Genomic DNA, 13,341 nt, shown 5'->3' on the forward strand with positions numbered 1-13,341 from the left:
CTCCACAACTTTGCACGGATAAATTTCACATATCTCTGCAGATTTTGTTAAAACAGCATAGGAACTTGCTTGAAGACACAAAACTTCAGGCTATTCCTTTGGCATTTGAACAAAAAAGCAACCATGTAAGCAGGTGTGTGTGTTTCTCTGCTTGTAGGATACCTCTTGGAGGATACATTCTACTAGGTAACATTTGGTAATCTGCAATTTGGTAACAACTGGGCTGGAATAAAATGCTAATAAGCAATGAGATTTGCAGAAGAATAAAAAAAAAAGTGTAGCAGGACTCACCTGAGTCAATAAGCATGCCAGCATTCCTGTCCAACAGCTGGTAGTAAGAACAGTAACTAGAAGAGCAGTAAGAATCAAAACAGGTAGCTGAAGAAAATGTTAATGCAGATAACTGCATTACTGCCACAGCCTAGCAACCAACATGAATGCATTCAAGTAGGTTTGAAGAAGCAAATAAAGAATTTTTCAGTCATGGGAATCACAAAATTATCTTTTATTGACTAAAAAAATTATCCTCTTGGATGCATATCAAGTATAACATTTTGGATTTATTATTTTAAAAATATCCTAAGCCATCCTACTATTTATAAAACAATTATATACACCTCAGCTTGCATAAATTATTTGATATATAGGAGATCAACTAGGTTAGCAGCAGGTTTAGCTGCTGCTCCCAGCAAATTCTTCCCACTTTGGGAGGACACTAAGCAGCCCCTCTCTTTGCCAAGACATGCCTAACCTTGGGAAGCCCTGCAGGCTCCCGAGACCAGCGCCCTCAGCAGCTGACAAAGCAAACCTATACTTCTGATAAGGCACAGCATGAGAGTCCTTTCACTAGCCCCTGAACAATGAGCGATAGATCTGATGACATAGTGTCACACTTGTTCCTCAATAATAAAAGGCTATTTGTTCTGGGGAAAGCCTAACTCTTCACTGGAAACAACACTGCTGATGACAGCAGCTGGCAAACTTGGTGATGACTTGGGTACACAACAAAGAAAACACCCTACTGTTCACAAAAATACAACACAGGTCAGAATGTCAACCCCTCCCTGCATTCAGGATGAGCAGCTTTTGATTCTCTCACCCTGCTACTACCACAAGCACTTCAGACATGTCCCTGAGACCCGGGGATGTCATGTTCCTCTTCAACCACTCACAAAACCCTCTGCTTCATCCAGACAACAGGACAAGTGTCAACTGCCTCTCCCCTGGCTGCTGACAGCTCTTGATTGCTATTACACTGACTGGGGCAGTGCAAGTTTCTGAAGCAGAGTTTTCAAGTGTTCTACATCCAGAGCTGAGGCCAGCATGGTAAAAACAAGGTTGGGAGCAGTTCCCACAGCAGTGGTTTGCACACAGTTGCTGCTTCCTTTGGAAACCTGGCCCCAATTATAGATGCTGAGCTTTCCTGCAAACCCGGCCCTTAAAGCCTGTGCCTGTTCCCACTGCAATCAGTGGCGACTGAATCAGTTCTGATTGATTTAATGGGGACAGGCACAGAGACTTAATTAGAAAATTAGTAACTGCAAGGAAAGGAGAGAATGCACAACAGCCTGCCAGATCTCTGGAAGGAAGTAAGCAAGCAAAGGAACCAGTTGTCCCCAAGACCAAAATTTTAGCCTCTCACCAAAAAAAAAAAAGGGTTAAAAAAGGATAATAAAAGAGATTGGCAAAACGGCCTTGAAGCTGTTTTAAACATCTTGTATAATATATAATTGCTTTTCAGCTCTTGAGTACTCTACTTTTAGATCTGTCCCCTGGGAAGAAAATATGAAACACACTGAAATGCACAGCCCTTAACAGCAACCAGCATTTTCAACTTTTCCTTTGTGCTGGAAGTAATTAAAACTTTGCTTAAAACTCCTTGCTATTTGACAGGTATAAAGACAGATCAAGTCTAAGGTGTGTTTTTCATGTTAGTCCAGCTGAGTGCCAGAGAGGCATTTTTCACCAGCTCTTGTGTTTTAAGAAGATTGTAATTCTCAACTCATTACTCCATGAAAAATCCTCATGTCTGGAGGCTCACAGACACAACACTCCAGAATTTTTATGTGCTTGGAGGATTACCTGCAGTCATGGAAGTAACAGGCTTGGGGGCTATTTGTACACCGGTAAATGCACACAGCAGAATGCAGGACCACCAGTGCCAAGCCAAACTGTGCAGTGCTAACCCTGGTGTACCCTCATCTGCAGTGTTTGGGAACAAACTACCCTTCGAGCAAACTATTCCCCTGATGATATTTGAGCTTGTTTTGGACAGAAGTATCTGCTTAATACTTACTGTGACCTGGGCATCAACAATCATTTGCCTATGGGCAATAAGAGGATCAAGGCCTGGGAATATGCAATGGAGTATTTGATAGCATAGATACAGGGTAAGAATTGGATATGCTTTATCAGGGATAAACACTGAATTGTGTTTATTAGCCTGGGTGAAGCCATTTTGTTCTACCCTCAGATGAGGGAAATATTAGGAGCTCAAAAGACTCTGGCTCTCCCACTTTCAGCTATATATGACACAAATATACCAGTTTCTGGCTGTAATAGGGATCTGAGATGTAGGATGCCAATCCATGAGAAGAATTCTTTGTCTAAAAAAATCCCTCTTGTTCAGAGCAGTGTCCTGTTGGAGCTAATGGCTAAATGACTAGCAGCCAAGAAAGAAACCAGAAGCTGTAACTTCTCAAATTTCCAAAGCTCCAGAATAGGTTCTAATTCAGCAAACAATATGTATCAACCTAGAATTCAGTATTGAAGGCAAGATATGGGGTCAAAACCTTTGAAGTGGGCAGAAAATTTGCCTGTGAGAATACTGAGGTGCAGGCCCTTCATTAGCAGCACCCAGCCCTTGGCAAAAGTACCTCTTGCTTTTCTCCTGCACAACCCTTCATCACTGTGCTGCCTGGGTTAGCAGAGAGCACTTACACAACCTCTACAGCCTCCTGCCTCTGGAACAACAGTACAGAAGCACAACACCACAGGGGATGAAATGAGGCAACAGAAACATCTAGGTGGTGCTGGGACAACATGCAATAGCTCGCCTTTGATGTGAAGGTTGGACTTGGTGATCTTGGAGGTCTTTCCCAGCCTTAAGGATTGATTCTATGAAGCTGCTCAGACAGAGTGCAGTGACAGTTCATTTCTGGGTGCAAGCTTAGCCCCTCCATACAGAAAAAGCAAGTGTATCTAAGCAGAAATCTTGCAGCTGAATGTGCTCAGGGATTGGTGCACTCTGCCAAGGGCATCATTCTGGGGCATTTACAAAATCCCCTTAAAATGTCATTCGTTAGAAGGGCACAGCTAACATCACGGTAGGGGCACTGCAGTATTTATACAATATTCTCTGAGAAAATTGTGTATGTATCAGGATGACACTGGTAGCCAACATTACATTCAAACATCTTCTGTAATCTCTGTATGAGTAATATGCTGTAATTGCCCATTACTGTTCAACTCCCAAAATATTATGAGCTGCTCTCATTCTCTGCCTGCCATAATCACTTTTTGGGTCTGACTCATGGACAGCTTCTTCCACACACACTCACAGTGGTTTGCACCTTAGGGCTGCACCATCCAGCATTATGCTCATCCAAATGGTTCAGCCTGTGAGGAATTTTGTGTATCTGCATGCACCCCATTTACTTCCAGAGGTTGGCAGACTGCAGGGATCAACTTCCCAATTTATGAGAACACAGGCTGTAACTACAAACAAAACGCATCAGAGCCATCATCCCATTTTGCTTGTACTAAGCCATAATCCCAATTCTTAAGAAATAAATAGGGTAAACACAGAAATGACAAGGGAATAAAGCACATTCTGTCCTACTGCATTTACATTTTTTAATAGTCTTCAATTGTTTTAAGAACAAGCATTTTTAGATGTCATGAAAAGGTACAACATGTAGCTGGATGGCCTCTGCATGGAAGAAAATATCACTGTGAAAATGTGTCTATTTGCCCTCCTAGGAACTGTTACTTCACATGCAATGCTGTACAAGCAGACAGGGCTGAGTTCAAAAGCTGTAACTTCATGGTGGGAAGTGCCTTTTGTGTGAGCCTAATATTCACACATCGTGCTGAGAAAGTGGAAGACTTTAATACAAGGCCTTTGCCAGAGCAAAGACATCTAGAGATTTAGAAAAAGAAGTATCAGGCTATAATACAGAAAAAAAAAAAAAAAAAAAAAAAGAGAATATTCCCATTTCTCCACTATCTGTGCTCTTGAAATCAGGTAACTTAATCTCTTGAAAACTTAGGGGTCCCAAAGGAGCTTCTTTGCATGTGACCCTGCAAACCTCATAAAATACATTAATTTATCCAACTTGCACACTGAACTTTCTAAGCACATAGACCTTTTGTGTAATTAAAAGTATAATTATACCTATAATGGCAATTTCCCTATTGCTAGCATGGGTTGTCCAGATGTGCAACTCCAAGTGCTTCTCTTGGGCTTCATAGATCTGAAGAGCTGAAACTGAAAACATTTTGAATTTCACTCCCCTTACTACAAAAGCCACTCGTGTATCCTTTCCTTACTGGAATATTTCACTCCATCAGTAGTTATTTAATAGATTTGTTATGTAAAATGCTACTTCATGTGGCAAACGTAATTTTTCATGTTTCTCTGGAAGCATCCCTTTGACAGCTTTCCAGGGCAGAGGATGCAGGCCTAGGTCCTGTATCACTGCTCCCCAAAACACAACACCCTGTCTGCAGTCCCGGCTTAGCTGGCAACAGCATCCGCCCCAAGCTGGAGCTTTGGGAAATTCTCCATCCTTCATCCGCCACCACCTTCGCCAGGCGCAGCCGCCTGCAGCAAGGCAGGGGCTGGCTACAGGTGTCTTTCGTGGCGAACGGAGAAGGGGAGAAAACAGAAAGGATGAGAAGAATCAGCCCACGAACTGCAGCTAAGGGAGGCAGGCGGGCCGCTACCCGCATTGCCACACTGACTGCCTCGTACCCTCCCTGCAGCCGAGCCGGGCCGAGCGGAGCCGAGCCGAGCGGAGCCGAGCCGGGCCGAGCCGAGCCGAGCCGAGCCGAGCCGGGCCGGGCCGGGCCGGGCCGAGCCGAGCCGGGCCGAGCCGAGCCGAGCCGGGCCGGGCCGGGCCGAGCCGAGCCGGGCCGAGCCGGGCCGGGCCGGGCCGGGCCGAGCCGAGCCGAGCCGGGCCGGGCCGGGCCGAGCCGAGCCGAGCCGGGCCGGGCCGGGCCGGGCCGAGCCGAGCCGAGCCGAGCCGGGCCGGGCCGGGCCGAGCCGGGCCGAGCCGAGCCGAGCCGAGCCGAGCCGAGCCGGGCCGAGCGGAGCCGAGCCGGGCCGGGCCGAGCCGAGCCGAGCCGGGCCGAGCCGAGCCGGGCCGGGCCGAGCCGAGCCGGGCCGGGCCGGGCCGAGCCGAGCCGGGCCGAGCCGGGCCGGGCCGAGCCGAGCCGGGCCGGCCCTCAGGCCTTACCCAAGGCAGCAGGGCCGGCCGTGCGCCTTATGTAAGGGCAGAGGCGGGGCCGGCAGGGCCGCGGGGGTGGCGGCGGCAGCCGCGCCATGTCCTGGTACCGCAACACCGTGTGGTTCGTCAAGGGGCTGCGGGAGTACACGAGGTACGGGCGGCGGCCGCCCGGGGCCTGGGAGGCGGCGTGGGGCGGGCGCAGCGCCCGGGCTGGGGCGCTCCTGTCTGTCCGCTCCTGTCTGTCTGTCTGTCTGTCCGCGGGCGCTTCCCCGGAGCGAGGCCGTGTTTGTTCGGTATTGTACGGATGGCTGCCCGCCCCCGGCCGGGCGGGCCGGTTCCAGCCCCGCTCGCCGAGGGCCGCCCCCGAGGGTCGGAGTCAGGGCTGGGGGGTCGGGGCCGCCGAACGCCGCCGCGAGTTGTCGCTTTCATTGCCAAGCGCCGGACCACGGTGCACAGGGAAGTGACACAGACAACATTCCTGGAAGTGGTGAAAAAACCACCTGGATACGGCACTTGAGGACTTGGGTGAACGTGGTGGTGGTGGTGATGATGCTGGGTTGATGGTTTGACTCGATGATCTTAAAGACTTCTTTCCAACCTTGATGATTCTATGATACATTGCTGATTGCATTGTCACTGAGATTCATGGCCTGTCCCGTGGGTACAGAGAGTAAACAGGGCAATTACTGGATGCTGAGCTATGAAGGGAAAATGCTTTTCAACCCACACGTGTGTTTATTTTGGAAGAGCTCTCTTCTAGTTTCTCACAGGTGTCTCTTCATTTGTTCAGAGGTGGTTACGAGTCTGCTTCCAAGCACTTCAACCCAGCTGATGTGGAGGTGGATGTGACTGGAAGATCCTTCCTGGTCACTGGTGCAAACAGTGGCATTGGCAAGGCCACGGCCAAGGAGATAGCGAGGAGAGGTGAGCAGGGCTGCCATGGGGCTCCCAGGAGGCTTACAGAGAAGGTGGAAGGAAGCGGGTTTGGCCTTCCAGCACTTACACACAAACACAAATCCCTGGGCGCTTTGTGTGGGTTAGAGGTTTCAGCACAATCAGTGCCATGAAAACTGGGATAAGGAAACCAAATTAGCAGACAGGATCTGCAAATTGTTTTTCGAGTGTGTGTTTACCAAAACTCTCCATGTTATAGTGGCATCTAAGGATATTAGTGATGGATCAGTATCTGTTTGAGGCTAATTCGATACAAGTAGTAGCCTGGCTGAATTTGAACTGAGGAATCTGCAGATGTATCATATGACGAAAGAAAACAATTGTCATTACAAAAATGAGATGGGAAAGCATAAAAAAAGCCAGTGTGGCTGTTCTTAATCTTATGATAATACCCTGGAGTTTGTGCCCTTTGACTGATTACACGTATTATTTTTTTATGTTCTCTGTACTCAAGGACTTGGTATGAACTGGCCCTAGCTGCTGCTGAAGGATAAACCTAATCCCTTACAGAGCTGACAAAATAATTCCTGTTGTGCAAGAGTAACAGGAGTTCTGGCACGTGGAGTGAAAGGGAGGAGCCTGTGGCTTTTTTCTCTCTTTTGTGTGCTTAGGTTTTGTAACTGTCTTTTGAAGGAAAGTGGCAACTCAGTTAAATGAAACTAATTCAAAACTGTTAGCATCAAAGAGTCTTTGGGTTAAAGATCTACATCAGTGCCAGTATATGACTGATTTCAGGTTCCCACTACTGCTATTGTACATGATCACTTTATGTAAGTATTGCTTTGTCAGGTGACTGTTTTGCTCACAAATGCATATTTCTACCAGGTTTTGCAAGCTGGAAAGCTGGCTGGATCTGTATGGGATTTGGTCACCATGTTTAGCAGAACAACCTTGGGGTCAGACTGCATGTCTGATATGTTGTATGGGCATTGCTATTCATATGAAGTTAAAATGACTTCCTGGTCCCATCCTTGAATATCTCACTTTGAAACTCAGTGGTAGCTGTTGGGCTCAGGCTTCTAGTTGAATCTCTTCAAGTATGACAAGAAAATAAGGAATTTTGACTCAACTGAAGAATAATCAAGCTGTGTTGGCTTTGCCTTCAAGCACTCAGATATTTCTAACTAATGATGATCTTGTGACAATTTCTGTAGTCTGAGTTCAGCTTTTCTCTGAATTAGTGTCTTATAGATATTTGGATTTGGGCTTTCCTGTGTGTCTTGGGAACTGCACTTCCAGCTTGATTCAGTCTTCTCCCAACTACGCTGACTATTCCTATGTGTTAAGTTCAAATGGTTTGAATCTTTATGAAAGAAAACACATTTGAATTCCTTTCTTGGTGTATTGAGCGCACCTTAACTTCCCCCCTGTCCTGGTGCTCAGTGGAAAAACCTCTCCTGTAGGAAGGTTTCATATCAGACCCCACACTGGGCTGTGCAGTGTGTCACTGTATCATCCCGAGGTGGACTTGGTGTTTTGCATTTGGGTTCTGGGCACTAATAGTGTGACCTGACACAGTTGTTGTTTCTGTTGTGGATTAATTATGTTTCCATTAGGGATTAATTGCTTGAACTTTCTAGAGGTAGACTGCTAGCACTCTCTGAAACACCTTTACAACCAGGCAAAAGTAAAGACTATAGGTATTCCTGTGACTGAAATTAACGCAACTTGGAACAATCAGAAAGTATGAAACAAACAAACAAAATTGCTTAGCTGTACTTTAGTCTTGTGTTTGAAGGTTTCTTTTATATGGCTAAGTGATGAGATTGTGTTAAGTGTCCAGGTCTCTGAGAAGAGCATTGCCTTCCTTGGGGATTCCTTCAATGGAAAAGTTGGTTAGAAAAGACCTCTAGAGGTCACCTTGTCCAGCATCTCACTCGATTGGCACAGTGGACTGTTGGCAACAGTAGATCAAACCAGTCATTGCTGTCTCTTGCTGCTTGATACCCACAAGGATGCAAATCGTGCATCATCTTGAGAAAGCCTGGTCTATTGAGAAGAAAACTACTGAAAATTATTTTTCTGATGAAAAATAATTCAGATGACCTGAGCCTCCCAAGCTGCAGTTGAGGCCATGGTCCTTGACATATCTCCCACTGCTGAGAATACTGATATTTGAATACCAGAAACTTTTATTTCCCTTTCACCGAGCAATTCTAGTCACTTGTGTTGTTCAAACTTTACTGAACTTCCTAAGGCATATATTAAAAAATATATCTATGATACAGATGCCTTGGCTTCAATTTCCCATTTAGCTCTGGTATTTCACCCACTAAACATGATGTACAGACTTGACAGAAATGGTTTGAGCACAGTACTTAGAGTGCAGTGGCTTTTTCCATACATGTAGCCTTGTGTGATGATCCTGCCTGCTTTCAAAGGAACCAGAGCCAAGCAGAAATATTCCGGCTTTTTTTTTATATCCAGTATCTTACCTAATTAAAATGCTGATGTCTCCCCAAAATGCAGCTAGTAATTAATCATCAAATGCTTTTCTCCTCGCAATCCACCAGGTGGCACGGTTCATCTGGTTTGCCGAAATAAGGACCGGGCTGAAGTTGCCAAAGAGGAAATAGTGACAGAAACGGGCAATCAGGTGAGGGTTTTTTTTGTCTTTTGTTTACTTTTAGAAAGGTTGTTAATAGTAAAGAGCCCAGAGGCCTTGAAATACTGTTCCAACGTCTTGCTGTTGTGCTTTTAATAGTATTTTCATACAGACATGGAAACATCCAGCAGTTTATAATTCAAATGATGAGAGGTGATTAACTTCATACCATTTGAATCACCTAACTTCATTAGGTGATGTGTTCTGTGATTAGTAACATCAGCAGCAGCATGCTGTTTTGTGTAATGTTTGTTGTTGATTTGTTTTTTGATGTCCTACTTACTATTCCTAACTACATGGTTGAGGCTTTTAAAAGTCAATGCATTGCAACACTCTTGCAACAACATTTATGAGTCTGTAGCGTTGGAGCTGAAGGTTTTATGTGTCTGAATAACACACTCTTGATTTGCTAAGGTTGGCTGCTCTGAGAAGTCCTGTGTGTGGTCCTAATCCTGTGCTCTGCATGCCTTTTCATCTCCTTTCCTTGTAATGCCTTTTCCTACCCTCTGTTGCACATTCTTTTTGTTTCTGTATGGACCACTCTACAGTACACCCCTGTATCTTGTCACTGTTGCTTTTCTTAGTTGTTCAGGAGGGTGTGCTTACAGAGAAGTTCACTAGTCGTTATCTTTCTGTCTTGGTGCCCTGGTTTTGTCTGGGATGGAGTTAATTTCCTTTCTAGCAGTTCCAGTGGAGCTATGCTTTGGATTTGTGACCAAACCAGTGTTGACAACCCATGTTTTAGTTATTGCTGAACAGTGCTCATACAGCATCAAAGCCTGTTCTCATTCTCACACTGCCCCACCAAGTGAGCAGGCTGGGGTGTACAAGATGATGGGAGAGGTCACACTGGGACAGCTCAGCTGGCCAGAGGGACACCTTACACCATGTGACATCTTGCTCAGCAGTAGAAGCTGGGAGGAAGGAGGAGTAAAAGCGGGCATTCACGGATACAGTTGTTTGGCTTTTCAAATCACTGTTGCATGGGATGAAGTTCTGCTTTCCTGGGAATTGCTAGATGCCTGCCTGACAATAGTGGGAAATAGTGAATTAATTCCTTATTTTACTTTGTTTGCACACTCAGTTTCTGCTTCACTTGTTAATGCCTTTATCTCAGCCAGCAAGTTTTGCCTGTTTTGTCCTTGTGATTATTTCCCCATTCCCACTGGGAGTGGAATGTGTGAGTAAATAGGGATGTATGGGGCTGGACTACCTACCAGGGTTAACACACAGCACTTGGATGGAGACTTGACTTCATTTTAAGTAATGACTTGTCTCTTGTACACAGTATTTTGATTCCAGTAATAGTTTTTAATGTGGATCAAAAATTCTGAAGACTTTTTTATGGTTAGAGATGTCATATTGACTAAATTTCTGCTCTTTGATTTAAGCTCCCTAGTGTGACACAACCAGCATTACTCTTCAGTTCTTTAATGGAGGTGAATTAGATCAGTCCTGATGTAGAAATAAATACTTTCCAGCTGTCTATAGCTATATAATCCCATGGCTGTAGTAAGGCTGGTGATTAACTGTGTTACCTCCTTCTCCAACTGCAGTCAGGCTGCCTAGGAAGAGAGGTGAGTTTGACCTCTGAAGGTTCCTTCATGTTCTATTTTCTGTCACCTGGTTTAAAAACAAACAAACAAACAAAACCCCCAAACAAACGAAAAACCAAACCAAAAAAAAAACCAAAAACCCTTGAGGCAAATAATATTCTTCCTCTAAAGGTAGCATAATTACTGCATTTCCACTTTTTTGGTAGGCTGCAGACCTGTAATTTCCATAGTCATGAGAGAGTGTGAGGGCACTGCAGGACTTGTTTGTGACCCTGGGGACAGGGCACTTGGGCAAAGAGCAGCTCACAGTGAAGTGTTGGATGAGCTGTACAAGAGCCCCTGTGGGACACGTGACTGCACTGGGAAGAGCACTTTAATAAGGAGCCCACAAGAACATCCTTCTTTATAAGTGCTCATTCAGAAGCAATCCAGAGAGATAATAAAATGCTTTATCTGCAACTTGACAAGCTGTATCCAGACTCAACTTGCTCTTCCTGATAATTTGGATGGAGATCCTGTTACAGTATACACTGAAGACTTTTTCCATCTTCCACAGTACATGCTGGAGTGCAGTGCTGAAATAGAGTTACTTGGCGGTCACCTGCCCCTAGATCTGGGAACTGGAAAGTTCTAATCTGTTAAAATAGATCGAGTCATGGAGATTAGATTTACTTTGAAAATGGCTTTGCTATCATTGAGGACTTTTATAGGGAACAGGCCTGAGCATCCCTTTCCTGAGTCATTGTGACAGTCTTCAGCAGATAAGTGTTGATTTAGATCTTTTTCAGTTTCTGAAATTCCTTGTAATACTGAACATTTGCCCAAAAGACTTTACCTCTTCTGTACCAGTAGGTAATGGTATTAGTTTTAAAAGTAGAAAGTTTTAAAGAGGTATCCAGCTTGAACCAGCAGAGCAGTGTAAAGTTTTTGGTCAGAAATTATTCACAAAATGGATATGGTTGGAAGGGATCACAGTGGTCATCTGGTCCAGTTTCCTTGATCAAGCAGGGTCATCCTAGAGCACATTATTACAATGAGAAGATTCTGATCCAAACTCAGCTAAGGAGCTGAAATCAAATGGCTAGAGAGAAAGTCATGTGCTTTTTATCTTCAGGGAGGCAGAATTGCAGGCAGGGAATAATGCCATATCATTTTGTCAGCTTTTTCACTTTTCTCATTTGCTTGTATAATGAGTATTTAAAGAAACAGCTTGGAAGGAGAGGAGGCCCTTTAATGATTATTTGTTGTTTTGCAGGAGAACACATCCTCTGCATAATTATTTTAAAATCTTTTTCTGCCATACGTCATAAGACTATCTGTGGTGTGTCTTTGAGATGAAGTGCTATCTAGGAGAAGAGTAGGAGTTGATGTGCCTTTGTATGCTGGGAGATGCCACTGTGCTTGTACTATGGAGAATGCAAATCTGCAGAAAGCAAAAGAATTGTCTGTAGCAAACAGCAAAAGGTTTTTGATGTTTAGGAGGGAGGAATTACTTCTAGCTTTAGTGGTTTAGAAAATGATAATTTTGCTCTATGTCGAACTTTTTTCCCCCCTCTTTTTATTGTGTCCACAGTGCTGGCCATAGTATTGCAAAACCTTGCAACGGTGTTGTGACATGGAGTGACTGATGAGGGTTTAGCAGTTAATGCAGCAGTTATCCCCCATGCAAGGGGATGCAGAAGGCACCCAGCACGCTGAGACAGCTGGAGTGGGTGCAGTGATACTCCTTAAAGCATGCTTTAGCACCCTGGCTGGAGCTCCTGTGCCTGGCACATGAGGCACTAGCCCAGACAGAGCTCCAAAGGGATAATGTGGCAGATGTTGGGTTGCAGGGAGTGTACTGGTACTTTTCCCTGAGCCTGGGGCAGCACATGATGCTGGCTTCATCTGTTGGGTTTTGCTGTCCTCAGGGTGCTGAGCTGCCAGGTGATAAAACAGCAGGAGATAAGCAGGCTGCAGAACCACAGGCAATAGAAACAGGAGATTGACAGGGTCTCTATAGAGAGTAGAAGAGCACACTGCATGGAAGGAGGGACGGCTGGAAGCTACATTTGAGTAAGTGGTGTATAGAGACTTCTAAGATGGAAAGAAAGGGAAGCTTGTGAATGCTGGCAACAGAAGGCAGCTCCTTCTCTGCCTGCAGATGTGCATTTATAGGATAGGTATAGTGCCATGGTAACAGATGAGGAAGAGCAGGCTCTGTCAGGGGAGGTGTTGGAGACAGATGATCCTGAACAGTTGTTGACAGTGGGAGGAAGTCGTGGGTGATGATGTCTGAAGGCTCCTTCCTGTGGGGGATGCAGGCAGCAGTCTGCAGTCTTGGATTGATGACTTGAGAGGTTTGTCACTTGCTGAGGACTCAGATGTAAGTATTGCAGAGAGTGTGCTGAGGCTGATCTGGACCTTGGCCTAATGCCTCTTGTTGCCCAGCCACATGGGTACCCATGACATTGTGCGGGACCTGGAGTTCATCAAGAGTTTTTCCAGAGAGTCAAGGGCATGGAAGCCCTAGTAGTGGTCTCCAAAATCCATACAGTGAAAGGGAAAGGGCTTGGGTAGGAGCATATATGCCCTGCAGGTCAATCCCTATATGTTCAGCTGGTGTCACGTTGGCCTTAGCCTTTATGGCTTCTTGGACCTTCTCTGTTAAATGGGCTTTGCTGAGCAGCAGTGACGAATTGGAGGAAGAGTGTCTTTGCCAACGGGTTTGCTAAGCTTGGTGAGGAGGCTTTAAAGTGGATTAATTGGTTTGTAGTGACCAAACCCAGAAGAGTAG

General features: G+C 45.4%; 1 protein-coding gene across 3 annotated transcripts in view; it reads left to right on the plus strand.

The window, feature by feature from the left end:
- The first annotated feature begins 5,522 nt into the window (after positions 1 to 5,522).
- The window catches only part of DHRS12 (dehydrogenase/reductase 12), a 41,222-nt gene continuing 33,403 nt past the window's right edge, over positions 5,523 to 13,341 (plus strand). For all 3 annotated transcript variants that reach the window (XM_066313239.1, XM_066313237.1, XM_066313238.1), the window contains exons 1-3: positions 5,523 to 5,601; positions 6,241 to 6,374; positions 8,918 to 9,000. In XM_066313239.1, the coding sequence (XP_066169336.1) occupies positions 5,546 to 5,601; positions 6,241 to 6,374; positions 8,918 to 9,000 (273 nt within the window). In that variant the 5' untranslated portion in view covers positions 5,523 to 5,545. The remainder of the gene's footprint in view (positions 5,602 to 6,240; positions 6,375 to 8,917; positions 9,001 to 13,341) is intronic.

The sequence above is a fragment of the Sylvia atricapilla genome, chromosome 2, assembly GCF_009819655.1.
Source record: "Sylvia atricapilla isolate bSylAtr1 chromosome 2, bSylAtr1.pri, whole genome shotgun sequence".
Taxonomy (NCBI): Eukaryota; Metazoa; Chordata; class Aves; order Passeriformes; family Sylviidae; genus Sylvia; species Sylvia atricapilla.